Here is a 23,444-nt window from a genome sequence, read left to right as displayed (position 1 = left end):
AGCAGAATGCAGTCTAAAATTTTCCCTGTGTTGTTTTTTAAAACTTTCATAAGACCGTCAGATTCTGGTGGCACTTTCTTCCAACAGAGGTTACTCAGATATGTGTCATTTCATCTATTTTCCCAATCTGTAACAGAATTAAATCTGTTTGTATTAGGACTTTCTGATGTGCAAGGGCTTCCCTTGTTTATTGATTCCTTTCTTATCTCTAGCAATTTAGGAAAGTCTTTAGCAGAGGTCACATATGTTTGCTGTTCATTTCGTGGATCAATTCCAAAAAGTACTTGTTTCCTTGCATCTTGATAGGAGATGTTGTTATAAGCAATCAGCCTTTGTATTTCTCTCTCTTGCTCCCATCTTACACAAGACTTATCTGTAGATAAGTGGTTTCCCTTGCAATTAATACATTTAGGACTGGCATTGCAGATTCCATTTTCCGCTTGACCGCATCTATAACACACGGGAGAGGATTTACACTGTGTTTGTGAGTGTGAGAAACGGAAACATTTCTTGCATAAAATCACAGATCTTACTTTTGGCTTCACTTCAAATATTTGGCTCCACAACTTCACTTCTTTTGGTAACTGTTGAGATTGGAATGTTACACTAATCAGTTTAGTAGGTTCTTGCCTTACTTCCCCCTCTTCATTGAAAAAAAGTTTTCTTCATCCTTATTACATCTATTATTGGAACTTCAGCTCTAATGTCTTCGATTATCTCGTCTACTGGGATGTCGGTAGGTACACCATATATTAATCCTTCTCTCACTAATAGACCTTTAGGGATTCTGGCTTCTAAATGGTATTTTTCCTTGATGAATTCATTTTTAGCAAATTTATTTGCATCATATGCTGTGCGAAATATCAATTTTGCCTGCTTCAAACCACTTTGTTTAACGAATTTAACATCAACCTTCTCCTTACAAAAATTATAACCTAATTTTACCGTATTGAAACTCTGTGATCCAGGTAATGTACTGTCCACCAACACGATATATGGGCCTTGATGTCCCTCATAATATAAAGACATATCATATGCCTCATTTCTATATTTAGCAACACCAACCTTTGTACTTGCACTTACTTTCGGATTTTTTGGGTTTTTCTCCACTTCAGGTTCCGTGCATTCTTCATTAGATCGACCTCTTTTGAAAGCAGTCTTATCACTAACTTCCATTTCCGCTAACTGTTCAGGTACAATCACATTCATATCACTCTGGATTGTTTGCATTACATTTTCTTCATTAATCTTCACATCCTGAGCCATATTGGGAAATCACAAGCATTTTTATTTCGCTTTTCTCTTTCACGTATCAAATGTAAAATGTATAGAGAGATTTAATCTTGTAACTCTAGAACTATTATTCTCAAATCAAACTTCAATTAATTAGATCTCAAACTAGAAAAACAAACAATTCAACACGCTATTCACACAGAATCCAAACGATACCACCATGAAAATCTCTCATCAGTTTTGGTCAAAAACGTACTTATAACAAAAACTCAGTAACCTGGTGCATTACCACAGTTTAGTCAATAACCAACTTTGAGAGTAGTGAAATGCGTCACATTCTTCCATGAAAGTCTAGAATCTTTACAACAGTTTTATTAAAATATTCCAAGTGCTTGAAAATACACAACGTAACGCAGTACTACACAAAATTCATTTCAGATATACTTTATAGTGTAAAACACTTGAATGTATACGATCGTTTTATGAGTTCACCTCTTTTCATGGACTTATAGCAAACCTTGACAGGGCAGATCCCATTAATTGTCCATCATTTTAGATCTGTTTGATTATTCGGCTCCCGTATCGGGCAGGATGTCTGATCGATGGCTACAAAAAATGGATATTTTACAACGTCAGGCACTTCGTCTTTGTCTCGGCTTAGTGGCATCTAGTCCCAATGTTAGCGTTTATGGAGAGAGTACGGAACCGCCTCTCTACATCAGATACCAATACTCTACCATGAAATACATATTGAAAACATGGGAACGACACCATCACCCCTTCAATACCGTATTCGCCATTCAAAGACAACTGAATGAAACTTTAACCCTCGATCGCTTTCACCCTCGACTTTTCTTCTTGTCTTGTTACAATATTGATCGAGACGCTTACCATCTCAGCTTCACATTTACATCTCCTTTGATTTACACTTTACCGATCCTCACCGCACCTCTTCCTAATATTAATTATACCGATTTCGGTAGACACGAATACTACAAAGAATTATGGCCCGAATACACTTTTATTTACACAGACAGTTCCAAAGATGCCGACCGAGTAGGCTGTGCCTTTTATTTCCCTCGATACAATGTTGTACGTCAATTTTCCTTATCGTCAGAGGCTTCTATTTACTCGGCAGAGTGCTATGCCATTTATCAGGCTTTGCTACATGCTCGTGAAGCACACTACATGCACACTTTAATTCTGACAGATGCTCTCAGTGTTTTATTTACAATCGCTCATTGTGGTAAGGCAGCATATCGTTTGCAACTCTTTCCCACCTTAATCTTACAGGAGTACTTTCACCTCCACCAAAACGAACGTGTACAGTTCACTTATGTCAAAGCGCATAGCAACCTTAATCCTTATCTTTATGCAAAAACAGCTACGGATGTTCCTTCCCCCTCTCCCATCCGACTTGCTTATACTGATCTTTTACCTCGGGTGAAAAAAAAAATCATTCCCAGTGGGAAAATTGGGTTCATGCCGCAGTAGCGAAAACCACTACTTATAAATGGTTCATGGATCAACTCCCTATTCGACCCTGGTTTCATCACCTTAAAATGCCTCGTGAAGTGATCACTTTCATCCTACGCCTTAGAACGGGACACGTGACCACAAACGATCATCTGGCAAGAATTCACCAAACTCCCTCTCCCAATTGTACCTGCGGCGAACATAAACAAACCCCCACCCATTTATTTTTTCAATGCCCGCTCTGGAATACACAACGCCAGACACTCTTTCACAGACTCCGTCGAAAAGGTTCCTTTTCCTCTATCCTTGCCCTCTTTACTTTCATCCCATTCCCCCTCTACTATGTGGATCCTCTATGGTTTTGCTCGACAGTGTGAACTTCGCTTCTGATATCATCCCTCAATATTACAGTGTTATAGTGAAGTGAAGTGTAACAAAATATTGTGATGGTTATAATAGTGCGTGAATTTTCAAGCCATCAATGTTTTTAGACCTTTGCCCAGGACTGCTACCACACAAGTGGCGAGTGGCATGAAGAAGAAGAAGTCTTCGTCCAAACGGTTTGATGGCGCTAGCCACTTCTGTCCCCAACGGAAATGTCGTATAGCAACTTCCGTATCCTCTTAGTGATCTCCACGTTCGCCATGGCTTATGGGACTTTCATTATACAATATCCTTGGCAACATCACCCCAAGCTTTTGTTTTCATATACTGTTTGCTCATAAACATTGCTCATAAACATTCATTTGTTTTGATGGGAAATTGTTGCTTTCCATTGTTATGCTGCAGAATAGTGTGTCGAAATTTCAGTTTTTATCTGTTTTGTGCCCTTATTTTCTTGGTTAAGCAAAGTACCCCAAAAATTTGTTTAATGAGCATGGAAGCTCACTATTAGGACAAGTTACTGACATAGCACTTTACTGGGATATTGATGCTGTTAGCAGATATAACCTGTTAAATTCTCAAAAGTTGCATTTATCGATAATTATAATTAGTTAGGATGGACAATATCCAACCGTAGGATATCAATATTTTGCTGTTATTGTTTTCATGTTGAAAGGATGTCTTTTCTGACTCAATTAAATCAGGTTCTAGTAATTTTTAACTGAGATTTACTGAAATGAAAATACAAAGAAATGCTGTATCATCCAATCATCATAATCAACGTAAATTATCCGAGTTAACTGCTTACTGAATCACTCTGTCATCACCAGGATAAATTTAGGAATGAATCATTTCCTCCTTTCTTTGTTCCACCAGATTCTTATTCGATTTTATCTTTTTACATATTATTGAGTTTTTATTTCGAAAATTGCCTTAAGCAGAGTAAAATTTCGTAAAATTTTGATAACTCTCATTCTGTGAATTTGCGTTGTTTTTTTCAGAGTATCTCTCCATCAATAAAATATCTCATCTAGGTAACAATAATTGTTGTTATTAGCCAGAAGGAGGAAGTGGTGTTCACATTTGTAAAATTCATACCTTCAAAAATCTTTAGTTTTCAAATTTTACATTAGTTACAGTTATTTTTAGGGGAATAGGTTGAATGATTTAGGGTAAACTACTTTCACCATGCTGGAGGGAGAGGGGTATAGGTGCCCATGGGTTAAGAAACCCTATTATATAAATGTAACGACAATAAAGAAAGAAAATTTATAAGATACAGTGATGATGTCAGCAGACTTTTTCCTTCTTTTTTTGGTTGTTCAGTCCTAAGTTCTGTGTTAGTGTGTATGTTATTTACACAATGAACAGTGACTTTCAACATTTTTTCAAAGATTTTGTTGTGACATTACCATTTCCTCACCCTAGAGGTGGCACGACAAAGTGTACAAGACATACTTGTCTCAGAGCCTGGCCTACTCTTCCTTTGCAGAGTCCATTTATTAACTGATTAACAGAATACAAGTGTGTATCAGCTAGTAAGTAATAAAAATCAACTTATTTACATACAAAATTATTTTTCACTGTGAAGTTTTCCCATTTTGTTTCAATGTATTAGTTCTTTAGTTTACTCATCTACACATGTACAGATAGATAATTTATACGCTTCTTTGATGAATTAAAACATGAAACTAACAAATTAAAATTCAATAATGATAGTTGTATTATTTTTAATCATAGTATTGACGAAAACTATTTATAAAATAATAAGAATAACAATCTCAGTTAACTAATTTTTTTCCCTATGTTGCTGATTTGAGTATTTGCTTTGCCCCTCCTTCTGAAATTCATAGAAATCTATGCCCCTTCCAATAATTTGAAGTTAGTGACTCATACAAAAAATTAGAATTTTTTATTAGATTTTATCACCTGAGGACAGATTTGTGAAAGTGTCAAGTTTTGGCACACTTAAAAATATCTCTGATTACTGAAATCAAGTTCTAAGCTAATTTACTAGTAGCAGAGCGTATAGAAGAAATAGTGTGCGCACTCTCTGAGTTGCCGTGGTCCACCGTCTAGATGGCAGTGGTGACGTTTGAGAGGGCGCGGAAGATGCTCGCGTTGCTTACATAACTAACTACATAAGAAACAAAAATGCATGTTACTTACGTTTGGATAAAAGCTCAGCAGCTGGATAGTTTGGAGAATTTCCGAGATGATTTTGCCGTCTTCGAGGCACTTAATTCCTTTCTTATCTCCTTGGTGTGGAAGAAAAATCGACATTTCAGATAGTGAAATACGAGTTTAGGTAGCGTACACAGCACATGATCTTCACAGCATCCTAATTGCGAAGTTTTTGCAGCAATTATATTTAAATTGTCCAAACACTCAAAAAATATATCACCCCATAAACTATTAGCACATGATATTTTTCTGCAACAAATTCATCCACTCGTAACAGCACATCATAAACACTTTTCGATGCATAGGTAAGGTATTTAATCCCGAACCATAGTCTTGGATTAACGTAAGTGAGGCACGTACATTAGTTGGATCCCCGTGCAGAAAAGTTGTACACAGTTTACAATCTGTCACTTTTGAAATATACCGCACTATGTATCCTGCCAAATGATACACCAAGTATTCTTTAAAAACACTTTGTTCATTTAAGTTCGGTATGTTGTTTTCCCAGTCCGGTATTTGAATTTCATCTTCAACAATGGAAATTTTTTCCCATATTTTATTCTCAGCTTGCTTCTTCACCGAAAGATTTTTATTTTCGGTTGATCTTGCCAGAGTTCGCATTTGATTAACAAAAGACGTCAGAGGAGATTCAGTCCTGTATTCACAGTTTCCGCCCGAAAATAAAGCAAGTTTTGCTGGTACGTAAATTGATTGCAGCATATGTAAGTGCAGAAAATCCACAGTAGAGGGATGATCATCACAAGTGAACGAGCGCAATATACCAAAATGGCGTTCTAGGGGATCTTGATTAAATTTTCCTGTCAAAACGTACTTGTAATTGTTCTTCCACAAATATTCGGACACTTCTAAAGTACTTTCTAAAGTCACTCTTAAGGACTCTAGAGTTCTTTCTGAAGCGAAAGAATTTCGATTATCTCTAAGGACATCATTTTATTAAAGTTGTATGTGCTTCTGAGCCTTTATACAGGGTGACAAGAAATAACCCGTACAAAGTTTGGCGTATTCTGCCAAGAATGTAGTGTACCGTAGCCAAATAATTGTTGTGTTATTGGATACTCCATAGTCTTTTGTAACTGTACCTGTTGTTTCGGCTTCATAACGATTACAGTTTTTGTGTTTCAGACTGTCAACCAAACGCAGTGCAATTTTGGAACTGTGGCGTCAAAGAAAGCGTCAATGTGAAATTGTTCGTTTGCAGGGTGTTCCAAAAATGACAGTCTCAGACTCAGTTCAGCGATTCAAGGAGCTAGGCCATGAAGGCGACCGTCCCGGAAGAGGAAGAAAGCCTACCGTCAACACGTCCCAGAACCGCAAGATCATCAAAAAGCGAGTTCAGCAAAATCCGAGGGACTCCATGAGAAAAGTTGCCCGTGAGATCGGGATCAACCGCGAATAGGTGCGGCAAATGGCGAAAAAGAACCTCAAAATCAAGGCGTACAAGCTCCAAAAAGTTCAGCTTCTCACGGACGAAAGCAAGCGTCTGCGACTCAAAAGATGCCGCCCTCTGAAGCGCCGGGCCGCAGGTCGGCAATGGGAGCTCATTCTCTTCACAGACGAGAAGCTGTTCACCGTGAAGCAGGTGCACAACCACCAAAACAACAGGACCTGGTCTGCAGAGGCTCCCGGTAACTCAGCCATCGTCGAACACCGCCAAAATTCGCAGTCGGTCATGGTGTGGGGCGGAATTTGTGCAAGCGGCAAGATGCCCCTGGTTTTCGTGGATCAAGGGGTCAAAATCAACCAAGAAGTGTACCGCCGCAACATTCTCGAGAACGTCGTCCTTCCGTGGGCCCAGCAGCACTTCGGCAATACGCAATGGACATTCCAGCAAGACTCTGCTCCGGCCCACAGGGCGAAAATGACGCAAGCATGGTGCAGAACCCATTTTCCGGACTTCATCGCATCGACGGAATGGCCGCCCTACTCGCTGGACCTCAACCCAATGGACTACAGTGTCTGGTCAAGTTTGGAGGTCAGGGTATGTTCTAAACGCCACCACAGTTTGGAGTCACTGAAGCAATCGCTGCGTCATGAGTGGAACCGATTGTCGCCCGAGGACCTGCGGCCCATTGCCCAAAATTTCAAAGCCCGTTTGGACCTCTGTATTGCAGCCCAGGGAGGCTACTTCGAAACCGGCTGAACATCATGTTCCTAAGGTCCCATGTCATTGTTCTGCAGTGTTGTTTTGCTCAATTGTTTCGGTTTAATAACTTTATGATCACAAACATTAGTACGGGTTATTTATTGTCACCCTGTATAGTGCCTGTGCAGGAGTGAATGCATTTAATGCGTCAACCAGGCAGTTTATGTCCCTTGTGAAATTTTCTGTTGTTTCACTGCCTTCTAACCCCTCTGTATTAATACTCCGATCAAATTTTATTCCATTAGCCACAGATCTGCTGAACAGCTGCATTGCGAGTCTTACATTCATTCGTTGGAATGAATTAGGATCCAAATGAGCATAGGTCATTTTGTAGCAAGCTTTCATACCGGAAAGTTCAGTAGATGAATCATGTTGATACACTTTTTTGTAAAATGAATAATCAACAATATTACCATTATAGTACACCTGCACTTTATCATGGAAGTTATTCCTTATGCATTTAAATATATGTGGTGCGTCTGAAAATGCTCAAAGCTTTCTACTAGAGTCAGCTGGATTGGATATACAGCACTTAAGATTGTTTCTGTTTCCGGAAATTCCTAAGCATTTCATTAACTTTTTGTTAGATTGGCTACCGTCAGATGTAAAACCAATAATTCTGACCCTTGCTTTTTCCAAATGTATGATTATCTGGATAAGTATTTTTGTGAGAATGTCACCAGGGGTGGCATTCCTGCTAGCATATACTGCTATGGGTTGAATCCAATTATACAGAAAAGGAACAAACATAAAAACTAGAGCATGATTTGCTAATTGATTCTTGCTTTCGTCTGGAGTAAGATTTCCCAAATCAACAAAGCCGTCTATTTTTAAGGAATTCGAGTTAAACTGAATTGATTCCCTAAGTTTAACTTCATAAAAAATTAGCATTCCGCTACGCTCATTCTCATTCTTTTCACTAAAAAAATGTGTTATAGCGTCGATGGCATGGGAATTTACGCCGTACGGACATTTAAGACCCTTCACCAATTTTCTCAAGTGAGCTTCAGAAGGTAAAGGTAGCAAATTGTGATGCAAACAGTGTCTATACCCCTTGGGGGACTTAATTTTTAATCAAAGAGAATCCAGTATAAACTCAGAACTGCATCTCATTCCTGTCTTACTTTTCAGTTGGCATTTCTTTAAGATTGTATCTATTATAATTTTTTGATTTTTGCTAAGAGACGCGAACTGTTTTGACTGTGTGACCGTGGTCTTTAATTTAGCATCTTTAACGCCTTTTTCAAGCAAATTTATTTTAGCCTGTGCGACCTTTAGTTTATTCTGCGTTCTAATTAAATTGCGTTTCTGATTCTTAAGTTTTTTTCTTTAGCAATGCTATTGTATTGCTAGCATCCGCAGTGTGAAGCAAATCATCCTCTACTGATAAGCTTAATGATACATTGCGACGAGTACTTACTTTATTATCATTTGTCCGCAAGGATTGCCTTTTCATGGGAGATTTTCGCTTCTTAACTGTCTTAGAGAGGTATTTGGGCAGATTAGGAAATATATGAGGAACTGCTTCTGGTTTTAATTTCCACCTTTGTCGTGGAATTTCTACTGTATCGCCATCCACTATGAACGAATCCACACTTTCACTGAAAGGTCAGTGGAAAAATGAATAATATCACACACATAGCTAGCAATTATGACTTAGTATTTTATCTTTTCTAGGGATGGCACTCTCCCATTTTGAGAGACCATTACTGTCTTTACGTGGCCTAAAAAAATGTCTACTGCCTGAAGAACAGCGGTCATATCCAGATCTACAGCCGGGTACGAAACACGTAGGCATCTTGTAGTTTTCGCTCGCTGCTGTCTCAAACACAATAATAATGCATTGAACACAACACAAACTAGTCACAACGGATCAATCACAAATCTAACGACACTAAACTCAATAACGTAACAACGTTGTCATTAATAAAAGTACACAATGTTATTCTAGCACAACAAAACACAACGCTCTACGTAAAGTGCGGCCGTACTGCAAGCAGAAGACGCTCGTCGCAAGCGAAGGTGCTGCCAGTGTTTCGGTGGGGCAACGCTCTATTCACTTGGCTTACGGGAAGAAAATGAAGTGCGCACACTTTCTCTTCTATATGCTCTGCTAGTATTATAGGAAAATTACGCCTTATTTTGACTGGGGACGAAAAAAAAAAATTGGAAAGCTAATATTTATTTATTACAATCCTTGGTACCCCCTGTATCTCCAGAGAAAAATCACTGAAAATCGGGGGTGGGAAACATACATACATTTTGAAAATTTCGAGAAATTACGTTTGTGAGATGACAGTGAGCCATAAAATGATGCTGTTTGTGCTATTTTACTTTAAATGCTTTCAAAAACCTAAACTATATAAAAGAAAGCAGAAATGATCCAAATTTTAAAAAAAAATATTCACAGAAATTTGATCAAAATACTTGACGGTATCGAGTATTTTGATAGCCTATTCTTGGAACGACAACCCATGTTCTCTGAACAATTTTCAAGTCAGCTGAAGAAGTAAGTTTGCAATTCATATATTGGTACGATTTTCGATAAATACACGATTATTAGAAGACGTTGCCAAGCCCATCGTTGTGCATGCGCAGATGTGAACAGCGTGTGTACCGTCCTGTCCCTTCGCCGCTCGTCTGAATTGCAAATTCAATGCCTTTGAGCACATCTCTCTGATCGTGTTGTCTTTGCAGTTCCTGTTCATGTGTGCTCTTTTGTGAAGCAATTCAATGTATGCAGTCTCCCCTTAAGTTCTCTGGGTTGCATAAAGTGGACTTAAAACAAAAATTTATCCATTCAACTAGTCCTGTGTTGTGGGTTTCCAAGCATAGTGTGACAAAAGCCCTGTTTAGTTCGCTGCACTTTTTGACTCTCTCTGCACTCCTGCATCTAGTTGGTTACATGGTGGAACTCCAATTCGTCTACTTCATTGATTTGGTGTCTGTACTGTTTGCAGTGCGTTGGGTAACCTTGTAATGTGGTGTATATGACCACGTGGTGCATGCTAACTTATGAAATGAACATTTGAAGCAGAAGACAGGCATTTGTTGAATCTTCTAAACTTGAACACCGCTATTCGTCTACTTGCTTCACCATCATTTCCTACACCTAGTGTCAAAAAGCGCAGTGAACTAGTAAATTTTCTTTTCCATCTGATGGCAGTGGTGATGAAAAATAGTGGGAAAACATGTAGGTCGGAAAAGTATTTAAAGGGACATGTAATTTTGCTGGAAAAAGCTAGAACTCTCAAGTGTAAAAGTTAAAAGAGATCTGAATGTCGCCAAGATCGAGGGTTTCAAACATGTAGAGGTGCATATCAACTCCAGGAAGAACTACCCAAGTCATGCTCATCAAGTACCAGGACAAGTGCTTGCTGTGGATTATGTTAAGAAGTGACATCCTCCAACTTGAATTTATGTTGTGTTTTCTGTATTGCGGAGAGAAATTTAACAAAAGAGATGCATGAAAGCACCTTGGGCGGTAGCTACTCATGGTTATGTTACTAATGTCCACTACATGTGAGAGGAGAAATGACGGGTGGGGCAAATTGTGAGAAGACAAATGGATGCAGAATTTTATATTGTGGCTGCCACAATCGCTGTGGTTCTTCTTTCATTAACATAATTTCATGCATGCCAAGCAGAACTCATGAAAATACTTGCGGATGGTAATGCCACGAATTGAAAACAAGGACATTTTCAACTTCCTCGAGACCAATGACTGCCATTACAGGATATCAGGTCTCTTGCTGATGAAGTCTGAGTTTTGCACAGATGGGTCCAAGTACTACAGCGAGAAGTATCTGAAGGAGCTGTCAATCGAGCGGTATGCCGATGTGTCGTACTGTCGCTCACCTTTGGAAGTTTTGGGTGGGTAGTTTGTTTTCGTCCGCTGGCATCTCATATTCTGACCAACAAGTAATGTACTGAGCAGAAAAGCATCCTCGTGGAGGAAAAGGAAATCTGAAATGCTTTGCTCGTCACCATTCAAGAGGAGATACGTTCGCAAGTTCATAATTGCTAATTGTACACAACTACTGATGAAATACCAAAAGCGGATGCAAACCAAACATAATATCTGTTTTGCCGTCATCTTCCCGACCTAATGAAAAGCTAGTGGCAAATGCATCCTCCCCGCTCCGCACTGTTATCATGTCATCAGTTCTTTTGAGTCGGCTGTGGAGGTGGGCATCGACTTCTTTTCTTTGTGTGCAATTTAGTTCAAGACACATAATCTCTCTCCTCCATATCTTCTTTTTCTTAGTGAGATTTGAAAGAAATAACAAACGAGACTACTGAAGAGGAAGTTGTGCAATTTTTGATAACGCGGATCACACTGCTACTACTGAGTCATTCCATGCCAAATCAACACAGATATGTGCAATGTCCAACCTGACCATCTCCGATATTCATGAAATTTGGGGAGTTGAAACTATGCATGGAACTTAGTAACTATGAAAATTTTTAGTTTCGTTTGTCTTGTATTTGTTAAATTATTCAAGGTCAAAGCAGAAATTGCCCTTTTTGAGCCCGCTTAGCTGTACTAAATTTGCTGTGACTCCACCCCTATTTCGCCTAGGCAGCTCAAGTAAAGCTTATTGTACAGGGAATTGAACAAGCTTTCCAGTGATATATAAAAAGCTTACCTTTGGATAAAAATATAATTTTGTCACGTGACCTTGACCTTTGACCTTGAATATCTCAAAACACGTCATCACCAAAAATAGTGAAAAAATATATTTGATCCCTCATGCCATACTCTAATACATATCAAAAAATCATTCTGGGACTGCAATAGGATCAGAAGATACAAAATAATATGTGTAACTGTGACTGATAAAATCCTCATTACATGAACTATGACGAGTCAAAAGTCCCTTAACTCACACCCCCTACAAAATGTAAAGGAGTTATCCTGGTCATGAAAGAAATAGGTTAGGCACAGGCAGATCCCTAGTTGTGTGTGTCAAGCACAGGTCCGGCATATTGTTGACCGGCATATTGAATTCAACGCAAAAATTTCAAAGGAAAGGGTGTGATGTGACTCCACCCCTATTTCGCCTAGGAAGCTCAAGTAAAGCTTATTGTACAGGGAATTGAACAAGCTTTCCAGTGATATATAAAAAGCTTACCTTTGGATAAAAATATAATTTTGTCACGTGACCTTGACCTTTGACCTTGAATATCTCAAAACACGTCATCACCAAAAATAGTGAAAAAATATATTTGATCCCTCATGCCATACTCTAATACATATCAAAAAATCATTCTGGGACTGCAATAGGATCAGAAGATACAAAATAATATGTGTAACTGTGACTGATAAAATCCTCATTACATGAACTATGACGAGTCAAAAGTCCCTTAACACACACCCCCTACAAAATGTAAAGGAGTTATCCTGGTCATGAAAGAAATAGGTTAGTCACAGGCAGATCCCTAGTTGTGTGTGTCAAGCACAGGTCCGGCATATTGTTGACCGCCATATTGAATTCAACGCAAAAATTTCAAAGGAAAGGGTGTGATGTGATATATTAAATCAGGCTAGAATTTCACGAGAAATTACCATTGGGCATTTGGCTCCTGCACGGGGGGGTTGAATGTTCAAAATTCGAATGTGGGATCATTGCTTATTGAAAGTTTGAAGTTTTTTTCCTCCGCTGAATTAAAGAAAATTAAGTCTTACCAATGACTGTTGAAGCATTTGGCCCCTACAATGGGGGGGTTCAAAAATATGAGTATAGGGGCTATTGTGAATTTAATTCTGTAGATCTTACTTTTGAGTAGGCTATCATATACCTATTTAAAGACCACATAGAGCTGATGAAGTTGTTTCTCATATTCATAGAACTTCTCCAATACTTGTCATAATAAAAATATCTGGTCCAATGTAGAGCAATGTTTCCTAAACCTTGCTTGGTAATTCCCTAATATTCTTTCCATCCATAGTTCCAATCGTGAGGCTAATATCTTACCAAACACCTTACAAGTTCCATCCAGTAAAGTGATCCCACAGTAGTTGCCTTGTCCATTTTCTTGTGTATGGGGCAAATTATACTCTCATTCCAATCCCTGGGCATTTCTTCTTTTGTCCACACTTCCTTTATCAGTTCATGGATATCATCTTCTTCTGATGCTCTATTATTCTTTAAAGCTTTGATTGAGTTTCTAACTTCAAAGATTGGCATTATCACTTCTTCCTCATCCCTATTTATTTGTTCCACTTCCTCATTCATATTCATCTCTTCTCCATCATCATCTATATTTCCATTTAGTAATTCATAGAATACTCGTGCCATCTTCTGCAGTATTTGCTTTTGTCTCCAGTGAGGTTTCCATTGTTGTTTTTGTAGAAAGCAGCTCCTGATTGTACCCTCTATTCAGGCCTCTTGTTCTCTTGTAAAACATTTGTGTCTCATTTCTGTCCTTCATTTCATCCAACTCTTCTATTTCCTTTCTCTCAAACTGTGTTTTCATTGTCCTGCAAATCTTATCTGCTCTTCTCCTTTTCTCTCTGTACTCCTCCACTTCTTGTCTTGTTCACCATTGAAGCATTCTTTTCCTAGCTTCATTTTTGTCTCTTGGATTAGTGCTGAGCATTCCTTATCAAACCACTGCTCTCTCTTTTTGTGTTCCAGCTTTCCTATTGTATTTTCTGCCACTTCACAGATGACTGTTTTCAACATCTCCCACTTAGATTCTCCTTCTCCTGTCTCTCATACCTCCATTTCTGTTTCCAGTATCTCTGTAGGCTTCTTTTTGTATTGCTATCTTAATCCTACATACTTCAGGCCCTTGACATTGTGTTTCATCTTTCTTATTTTCTTTTTAATTATTTCCAAATTTATTTTCTGCCTGTACTTGATTCTCACTATATAGTGATCTGTATCACCATCAGCACCTCTACAACTACTAACCTACATAATGTTAGAAAGAAAATTAGGAAAAATAAAGAAAGTAATGGTCATTTGTAACAATTGAATTTCCAATTCAATGGGAAAAAAAATTGTCAGAATTGACCTTCATATATTTTGTATCCAACGACAATCCATATTGACTCCCAGATTCGAATTTTTGGAATTTTTAAGTCCCATATATGGACCAAATACCCCTTTTTTCTTCATTTCAGCAAGGAAAATCTTTCTAAATCGACCTTCAAACCTTTTGTATCCAACAATATCGTGAAACACATTGGATCTCCAGCTATCTGTTCATGTAAACACCAGGCCCGTAGCTAGAGTCGTTTTCACGTTCAGAAGACACAACGGCGCTTATGGAGAAACCGCACAGTATTGCCAATACAGCACTAGCTCACGTCGCCGGGAAATGATGATCTTCCTTCACAATGAAGGTGTTACGTATTTTGTATATATAATGATAATTATATGTAAATATTAATATTATACTGTGAACGTTACAGTTACCCTTTTTACTATGATCCTTGCGATCAGTAGTACACACGCGAGTGTAATGCACGAACATGACACTTCAGAAATCACTTAAAAAAGTAAAAATCACTGAGCGCTCACACAACTGAAAACACTTTTTCGAGAGAGGAAAAAAGTCTAAACAGACCAAAGCAGATCTCTCACTCAAGTAAGGGGAACCTGGCACATGGGTTGGGTTAGATTAAAGTTGCAACCCAAACAAATAAATGAGTTACGACCCACATGAACTGATAAGACGTGAATGACTCAAGCAAGGCATGTCATATTTCTATCTTGAAGCCCCATATTTTGTCACGTGTTGGAAAGCCTTTCAAAGGTTAATATGGTGTCTATGAATTTATGTGTACGTTGGAAACTGAAAGGTGATCTTCATTTCAGTATTAATGTCGACAGTAATATGAACAAAAACAACGTGTATTTGCGACAGCACTAATGTTGCTCACAACAGCAGCATTGGAAATAATTGTCAATTATTAAATTTAAGTAATTTCAATTCTATTATAACAAACTGCATGAAGTTAATATTTTTACTGAATGGAAATAAAATAACAACTCGAAAACTTGGTGGTGATTAGCCGGAATGCTGCGGTGAGCCAGCTCAAGATGGCCAGACAACGTCTCCTTACTTCGCGCGTGGTTCGGGTTAAAAAGAAACTCCAAATGCATGGAAGTAATATTTCTGGGAAACTTTGAGTGGTTATAAAAAATAATTTCATTATTTTCTCTACAACTTTGTCGCTGGAAGTTTTTACTTGGAATTACAGAACAAAAAATGGCCAGCGACGACATTTTCTACTGCACGAATATAAAAAATCTCCACATACTTTATTTGAATATTTTTTAATGCAAATATGCTTTAAAGTATTGATAAATTCTGAGTACCACCGTCACCTATAACAATTAAAAAACAGTGTCAATTTTCTTAATAATGAATGCTTCAATTTTACGGCATGTTTCAACGTTAGGAATGAAAACAATGTAAAAATTGTGTTTTCACAGAAAATTTGCGTTTTTAATTTATCTAAAATTATGTAAGCAAGTTACCAGTTTTTTGTGTTCACCATCGAATTCTCTACAAAATTTCCTGCAAAACTGCAGGTACCGATTTTACTTAAGCTAAATTTGTAAATCCAGAAATTTCACAACAGCGCGCTCGTATTTCCCATAAGAAAAGCGTTGCCCATAAGAGCCCATTGTGTCTTCTGAACGTGAAAACGACTCTATAGTGGAACCACGAGCAAAACAACCTGCGCAGACCCGCGAGTCCTGTGCACTGTACCACCGTGAGTAGGGGAGGGGGAGAGTTGATCATGCTTCCTCATGGCCCGAGGTGGAGGGAAGAAGGGAAAGCTGCGCGGGGACTTGCACTTCCAAGGTTTTTTCCTTGTGGTCGATCTATAGAACTGATCTCCAGGGGGGGGGGGGGGCTCATGGGTCTTCAGGGGAAGGGGCTTTGTAAACCAAGTTAATTTTCAAAAGCTTAACAGTATTAAATGAAGGTAAATTATGTTTGTGTGTGCGGTGGATCATTAAGTTAATATAAAATATGAAATTTCGAAATATCATACAAATAATACACTTTTCTCTATATCTTCTAAAACGTCGAAAAATGCACAATATTCAATAATAGTGCCTACCATACATTCTACCCCTGCCCGAAGCAATAAAACTCCCCGCCGTTCACCAAACTTGGGAGCTGTTGGCCTTTGACACATATGTGGATAATGATGTCAAAAGTCACAGATTTCTGTCTAAACGAGAGGCCGCAACAGGGACAGGGAAGGGTGTTCACAATAAAAATTTTATGCTCAATGGAGATTTACTCCTCTCCCTTGTAACTTCATCTTCAATTGAAAAAGTGAGAATATCAGTTCAACTTATTTCAACAATTTCCCCCAAATATCACGCTATATTTGAAGTAATACAAGATTTATTATTCAATTAACACCCTTTTAATTACGTAATTTACAATTAGTAATGGCTAGTGCAAACTAATTAGTATAACATGCAATCTCAGGCATGTACAACGCAAGACTACCATACTTCGCAATATACTTTCTATTACACCGACCATATGTTAACCAACCACATTCATTCAGCATTGAAAGCACGTGCATCGTTAGCGGGACAGAGGGGAGGACGCGTCCAGTCCAGAAAAAAATGTATTTTGTGTATTGAGATATTTGGGTATTATACATATGGGTATTATATTATGCGAAGTGTCAGTCAATGTGACATTGCTCATATTCCTTCTTCCCTCGTGTTTCGTATTTTTACTCCTAGCATCATTGTGTCATGGTTCAGGGAGATTGATTTTCGACCATTTAAAGCAAGGGTTCCCAAACCTCTTTACTTCACGGCGCCCTTAAGTGTTTCAAGATTTTTCCGCGGCGTCTAGAATGTAGCCCTCTCTAATACTTGCAACGCTCAGTTACTTATAAGATTGAATGCCTTAAGTTAAAAATTAAGCACGTATTTCAAATTCAGAAACATTTAATCTGTAAAAATGTACTAAATAAGCACATATTTGAAACATTCATATCATGGACTAACAATTCAGTGAAAATATTGGAACATTTCGCAGCGCCCCTGTAAGTCAATCACGGTTCCCCAGGGTGCCGTGGCACACACTTTGGGAACCACTGATTTAAAGCGTATAGTAACATCTGTTCATCGTCGTCGCCTTGTAATCGAGGGGTCCCGGGTTCGATACCCGGTGGATGCACATAGTGATTCGGATCCCACTTAAAACTGTAGGTCCAGTCCCGATTAGTCTTACTGTGCATAAAGAGAACATAAAACACCAAATAAATCAATCAAACATATTTATCATCCTTGATCTTATGCATTGCACGAAACGAATCGTTCCAGAAGCAGTCTTTTGGAAGCGAGTCGCTTGTATATGTGCAAATGGTAACAAGCGCCCACGATGTGTCCTTTGCCCATCCATTCATTCGGGTGAATTGATCAATTACAAGAATTGTCCGATGAAAAAAGAATAACAATTCTATTTTAGATATATTTATATATTTTTTAAATGTATATATTGCAAACAAGACTACTTACTGATTTGCCCGAATAAGTGGCTAAAGAAAGTGCATGTTTAGTGTGTGTTCTTTAGACACCTATTCGGGCAAATCAGTAAGTAGTCTTGTTTGCAATAGATCCATTTGCACACGAACTCGCTCCTGAAGGATGACCGGCCGAAGCCTATAATTTTGCTCTAGAGATTACACAGAAAATAAAATTCTCACTGTGGGTCAAGTAATTGAACGCTACACACCGAAGCACAATGCATTTAATAACGATATCAAGAGAAATAATTAAAATTAAATTCTACATTATGCAACTACGTATGTACACTGTAAAAAAAAATACGCTTTCTGCACACTTTTGCAACACTTCCTAGAAACTACTTTTGATCACTTCTTGTACACATTAAATGTGCACAATAAGTGTACAGGAAGTGCTTCAATAGTGTACACGAAGTGCTAAAAAGTGTACAGGAAGTGTACAAAAAGTGCAGCAAAGGAAGTGTACAGGAAGTGTGCAAGAAGTACTTCCAATATAAAGGTATCCCAAAAGTGTGTAAGAAGTGTGCTGCAGAAACTACTTTTGATCACTTCTGGTACACTTTACACATTTGGAACACTTGTGAAAATACTTGAGCGACACTTCTTGCACACATGAGATATATCGCAATTCAGTACTCATACTTAGTTTCTAGAATAAAAATACAGTTCACTCACATTTAACTTGACAATTGAAAGAGGAAAAAGCAACAACTTTCAACTGTGAACCTTAAATTTTGTGAGATGCGTGTTTGTTTTTCTGCGACACACGTACCTTCTACTTATATAGTCCAGAATCAAAAAGGTTGCTCATGGGAGATTCACTTTTATTCACTGCAGTACATTTTCTTCTTTAATTTGTATCTTAGATGTTCACATATTTTTCGAAGAGTGTTAAAGCACAATTTTTCACTATGATTACAATCGAACGTATCATTATTTGTTGTACAAAAACTTATGTTTCTTGTACACATTTTGACAGAACCATCTAGCGGCCGGTGTAGGAACAACCAGCCCCCCGAAGTTAACGATCTGTTTTGGTGTGCTTTAAAGATGAATAGTTCGATTTAAGAAAATCTATTAATTTCCTCGGAACATTCAACTTTATCCTTCTTCAATTTTAATGAGATTTATCCAATTATCAAATTGGTACATTAAACAAAAAAGTATTGATAGTTTCATGATGCAATGCGATTTCCATGTGTTCCAGGAAAAAAATAGTTATATTTTGTTATTGTTTAATGTTGCTTGCTTTCAAGTGTGTTACTGCTTTATATAATGAAATTGATTTATGTTCATAACATATTCATTTGTCAAAAAAGTATAAAATAACAATCGATATGACCAACAACACAAAATGAAATCATGTGCTACAAAAGTGTACAAGAAGTGTACACTTACTTTAAACAAAAGTGTACAGAAAGCGTTGAAGAAGTGCACACAACTTTGAATGTGTCCCCAAAGTGTGCAACAAGTGTACAAAATTTCGTCATTTCGGGTCGCACACATCTAGAACACTTTAAGTACACTTTTGCAACACCTTCAGTACACATCTTGTGCATATTATATGCAAGAAAGTGTACCAAAAGTGTACAAGAAGTGTATTTTTTTTTACAGTGTATCGCAGACCGTCTCGAGTCCCCCTAGACATGACTTGTATAATGCTGCGCTCCGGTGGCGAATGCAAGAAGTATGCCGCTTGCATCAGGGCTCGTACCATGATGTGTTCGCACAGCGCAGTGAACATTTTCGGCGTATAGTGGCCAACAGCCCCTTAGCTGCCAGTTTGATGCAACACACACAGCAATTGTGTTCAACGCAATCCGTAGAACACTGTAGGAGTCAGTGTTACCAACTATCTAAAAAGTTATCAGACGTGAAAGACGTGTGTGTGTATATACTCGAACATCAAAGAAATATTTTTTCGAATAAATATATTTGTGTGTGTGTGTGTGTGCATTTAATATGTACGTAATTTAAAACATGTACATGAGTGTTCACGTGCTCATGCGAACATTATCAGGCGACGCGCCTGGGTACAGATAAACTCCTACGAAAGAACTTTCTAAAGTCTAGAGAATCTTCTAAATTCTTGCCGCTAATTAGACTTTTGCTCATAAACAAGATGAATGAATGTAATAGCTGCTGTCCATGTTCTGTGAATTTATCCTTCACCAAGTTGTGAGGAAATTAATACCTGCTGTCTAAATTTTCACTCTTCACTGCAAACAAATTACACAAAATAGGGAACTGACAGCAGTGCCAGGATGCCCCCCTCCCCTTCTGACCCCTGCCTGGCTACAGACCTGTATGGCACTGCGGATATTAGTGTCTGTCTTTTCATTATTTGGTACCAACACTTTCATCTCCATGTGTTTTTCAGCCTCAATTGCAAAGTGGATAGCACAACGAGTTATGAAGCCTGAGGTTGTAGGTTCGAACCATATCAGGCATGGACTTTCATTACGAAACCTGGAGAGTTAGAATAGCGATGTAAATGAATAATCTTGTGTTTCTTAACATGTTTACCGCCAATGTTTTTGATTATTGATTGATTTGGTTTATATTACTTCGGATTTCTTCAACTTTTTGGCTAATCGCGATGAGGACGAATGATGATACGATGAAACTGGTGAATGGATAATTACATATAGAACATTCATACCCAGTCAGGGATTGTAACCCGGGACCCCTGGCTTCGTTGCGCGAATGCTAACCACTCCGCCACGGAGACCGGCTGTTCTTGATTATATAACAACATATGAGGTAAGAGGTGGACGTGTGCATGCTGTAAAATCGACAGATTATTTATTTATTTCTATTTATTCATGGAACAAGATCATTAAGACGATATTTCTGTTTTGCGATCGAAACGTTTACTGCTGACTTCATAATCACAACAGTTTTATTGAGTACTCATTAACTGTTAGCCCCTCCACCCCCCAAAAGAAAAAAAAACTCGGAGAGACGCCGCATGACGGTGAGTTCACAACAAGTGTGCTTTTAGGTTCATAAAATAGGCTATAAAAACCTTAAAATAGGTTCTAAAAATCCTAAAATAGGTCCTAATAATTACGCTCGAAAAATTCTGAAGTAGGTTCAAAAAAACTTAAAATAGTTCAAAATTCTTGAAAAATGCAGATTAGGTATAGTCACCGGCAATGAAAATGGGACACCTATATCCTGAAATACGCACTCTCTTGCATAATGTTATGTCGGTTGCCTAACCCTACGGCGATGACAGAACTTACCGTTGGAAATTTGCTAATAAAATCCACTCTTCACAGTTTAGTTAGGCAACAATCTTTTTTCATGTTATCGACAGTCAAACTCAGCAATTTTGTCTGCGAGGACCATCTTATATACTGAAAATAATCCTTCAACAAAAACATAGTCAGTGTTGCAAACTTCAATGCTGAAATGTTAGTTTGCAAGGTGTGAATGCCACTAAGCACCGAAATGACGCGAAAGTGAGCAAGACCATACATATCAGACCACTTTGGATTGTACAGGTAACAGTGGCACCAGACATTTTGCTTTGTTTAGAACTTTGAAAAATCACCATGACTTGTAGGAAGGGAAATCGACAGAGAGTACGTTTCAAACACGTTCGTAATTGAATTTTTTCGTTACCAAACAAAGCAAATACCTCTGTGTGACATAAACATCCTGTAAAACCTTAAAAAATATATAAAAGCCTAAAGAAAGGCTTCATTTAGGCGCATAAACCTAAAATAGGTTATAATAAGCAACATAGGTTTATTAGGCACTATAAAACTTCTTCAGTTGTTGCGTTTTTTAACGAAACATTGACATCACTTATTACTCATTACATACCTGTAAAGGAAAAAAATAGGTTAAAAACCTAAAATCCGAGGTCTAATTATAAACCAAAGAGAGACATGCAAAAATATCATTTTGAGCTTCGTGTGCGCAATTCTAAGACCCACCCCAATGTAATCAGGTAATTAGTTTTCCAAACTGACACACCCGCGAAAATGAGGCACGGTGGGAAATCAATGTTATGTAAACACACGCATCTCAGCTTAATGCGCCTCAACATTTCCCTTGAAGATTGCATGCAAGACTTTTTAAATATGATTTACGCTTATCATAATTACTATAAAATTCTTACCTATGGTGTAATCGGCCTCTTCCTTACTAGGAAGAACGCAGTATTTGACGTTGGTTCAGCCTTACGAGGATAACTTGGGATGTTCTTGAAAAAAGTACGGACATCGGTCCAGACAGTCAGACTTGATGCTCTGCCAAGAGTGAGTCTTGGAAGCTTCAGAGGATGAATTTCTCCTATGTTCTAGAACTCACCGATAGCTAGACCGAGAAGAGTTTCAGAGAAGTTTCAGATGTCTACCCATATATATATATATATCATTATTATTTTTATACATAGTCATTAAACGTCGCAATTCCAGATATTTGTTGACCAAAAAGAGTATAGTCTATAGGTTGAAGGTGCGCATGCACAAAACTTGAAAAGAAAACAAAAATAAAGGTGGCGATTTGTTATTGCTTCTATTATAGCCCCTACAAAATAGGCCTATACTCTATAGATTCAAATTACTTATGGGTGTAATGTAATTAGCTAATTACAAATACTTACTCACCAATGGCACCATCGTTTATACTTCTGGGATGATTTTGCTTTCTTGAGTATGTTTAAATCGTATTTTATTGCCAGTCCAAACTCTTCACAGGTCATGTCCACATTGAATTTCACTTTCATTAGTTGTTCGAGTGTTGACACCAGGAGTGCACTTTTTTCCTCTCGCCAATAAGTTTTAATAACACTGAAGAGTCTTTCTCAACCAACATTTGTACCAGGCAGAGTAAACAAGAATTTTATAAGAGGCACAATCACTTTTAAATTTGACCCAGCCTGTACTAAATCTTTGCACACTGACCTCCACTTACCCATCATTGATTCTTTTCTTTCCCCCCAATCTACAAGATGTTTTTCAACGGCTTTTGAAAATGCACAGTAAGTTTCAAAAATATCATTAATAGGGCTGAGCCGATACCAGTGGTATCGGTATCGGCAAGTATCGGTTGGAATTCAGCTACCGATACCAGCCGATACTTTCCGGCATTTTGATCTTTCACGGGGTCCGCAAAAATCCCGCACGACTTATTGACAGTCTAATTATCCTGGAAATTATGCAAAATTAAAACTTCCTTTTTATTTTACACTAATTTTGCACAAAAACTATATTTTGTGACTACGTAATATCTATTTTAATATTCTGATGCAATTCTTGAATATTCTAAAACAAATTTCTTGGTATGTTGATGCATATAATTGGAGGAGAATATTTACACACCAATATTGATCAATATTTTGAACAAATTTTAATTATTGCAATTTTCAAGTATCGGTGGGAATCGGTAAGAGTATCGGCATCGGTATCGGTTCAACCCTAATCCTTATCATTAAATTCCAATGAATTTGAAATATGTTTTGCT

The 23,444-nt window shown here is 37.9% G+C and overlaps 2 protein-coding genes across 2 annotated transcripts in view; both read left to right on the top strand.

Moving 5' to 3' along the window:
* Positions 1-23,444, top strand: part of LOC145986417 (centromere protein S-like) — a 710,010-nt gene that overhangs the window by 353,353 nt on the left and 333,213 nt on the right. The window lies entirely within an intron of this gene.
* LOC145986886 (uncharacterized) lies at positions 6,704-7,438 on the top strand. The gene has a single exon (XM_083121355.1). The coding sequence runs from the start codon at positions 6,704-6,706 to the stop codon at positions 7,436-7,438; it is 735 nt and encodes a 244-aa protein (XP_082977481.1).

This window comes from Lepisma saccharinum, chromosome 4, assembly GCF_977018435.1.
Source record: "Lepisma saccharinum chromosome 4, izLepSacc3.1, whole genome shotgun sequence".
Taxonomy (NCBI): domain Eukaryota; kingdom Metazoa; phylum Arthropoda; class Insecta; order Zygentoma; family Lepismatidae; genus Lepisma; species Lepisma saccharinum.
The sequence above is the reverse complement of the archived record's forward strand: the minus strand, read 5'-3'. Positions and strand labels throughout refer to the sequence as shown.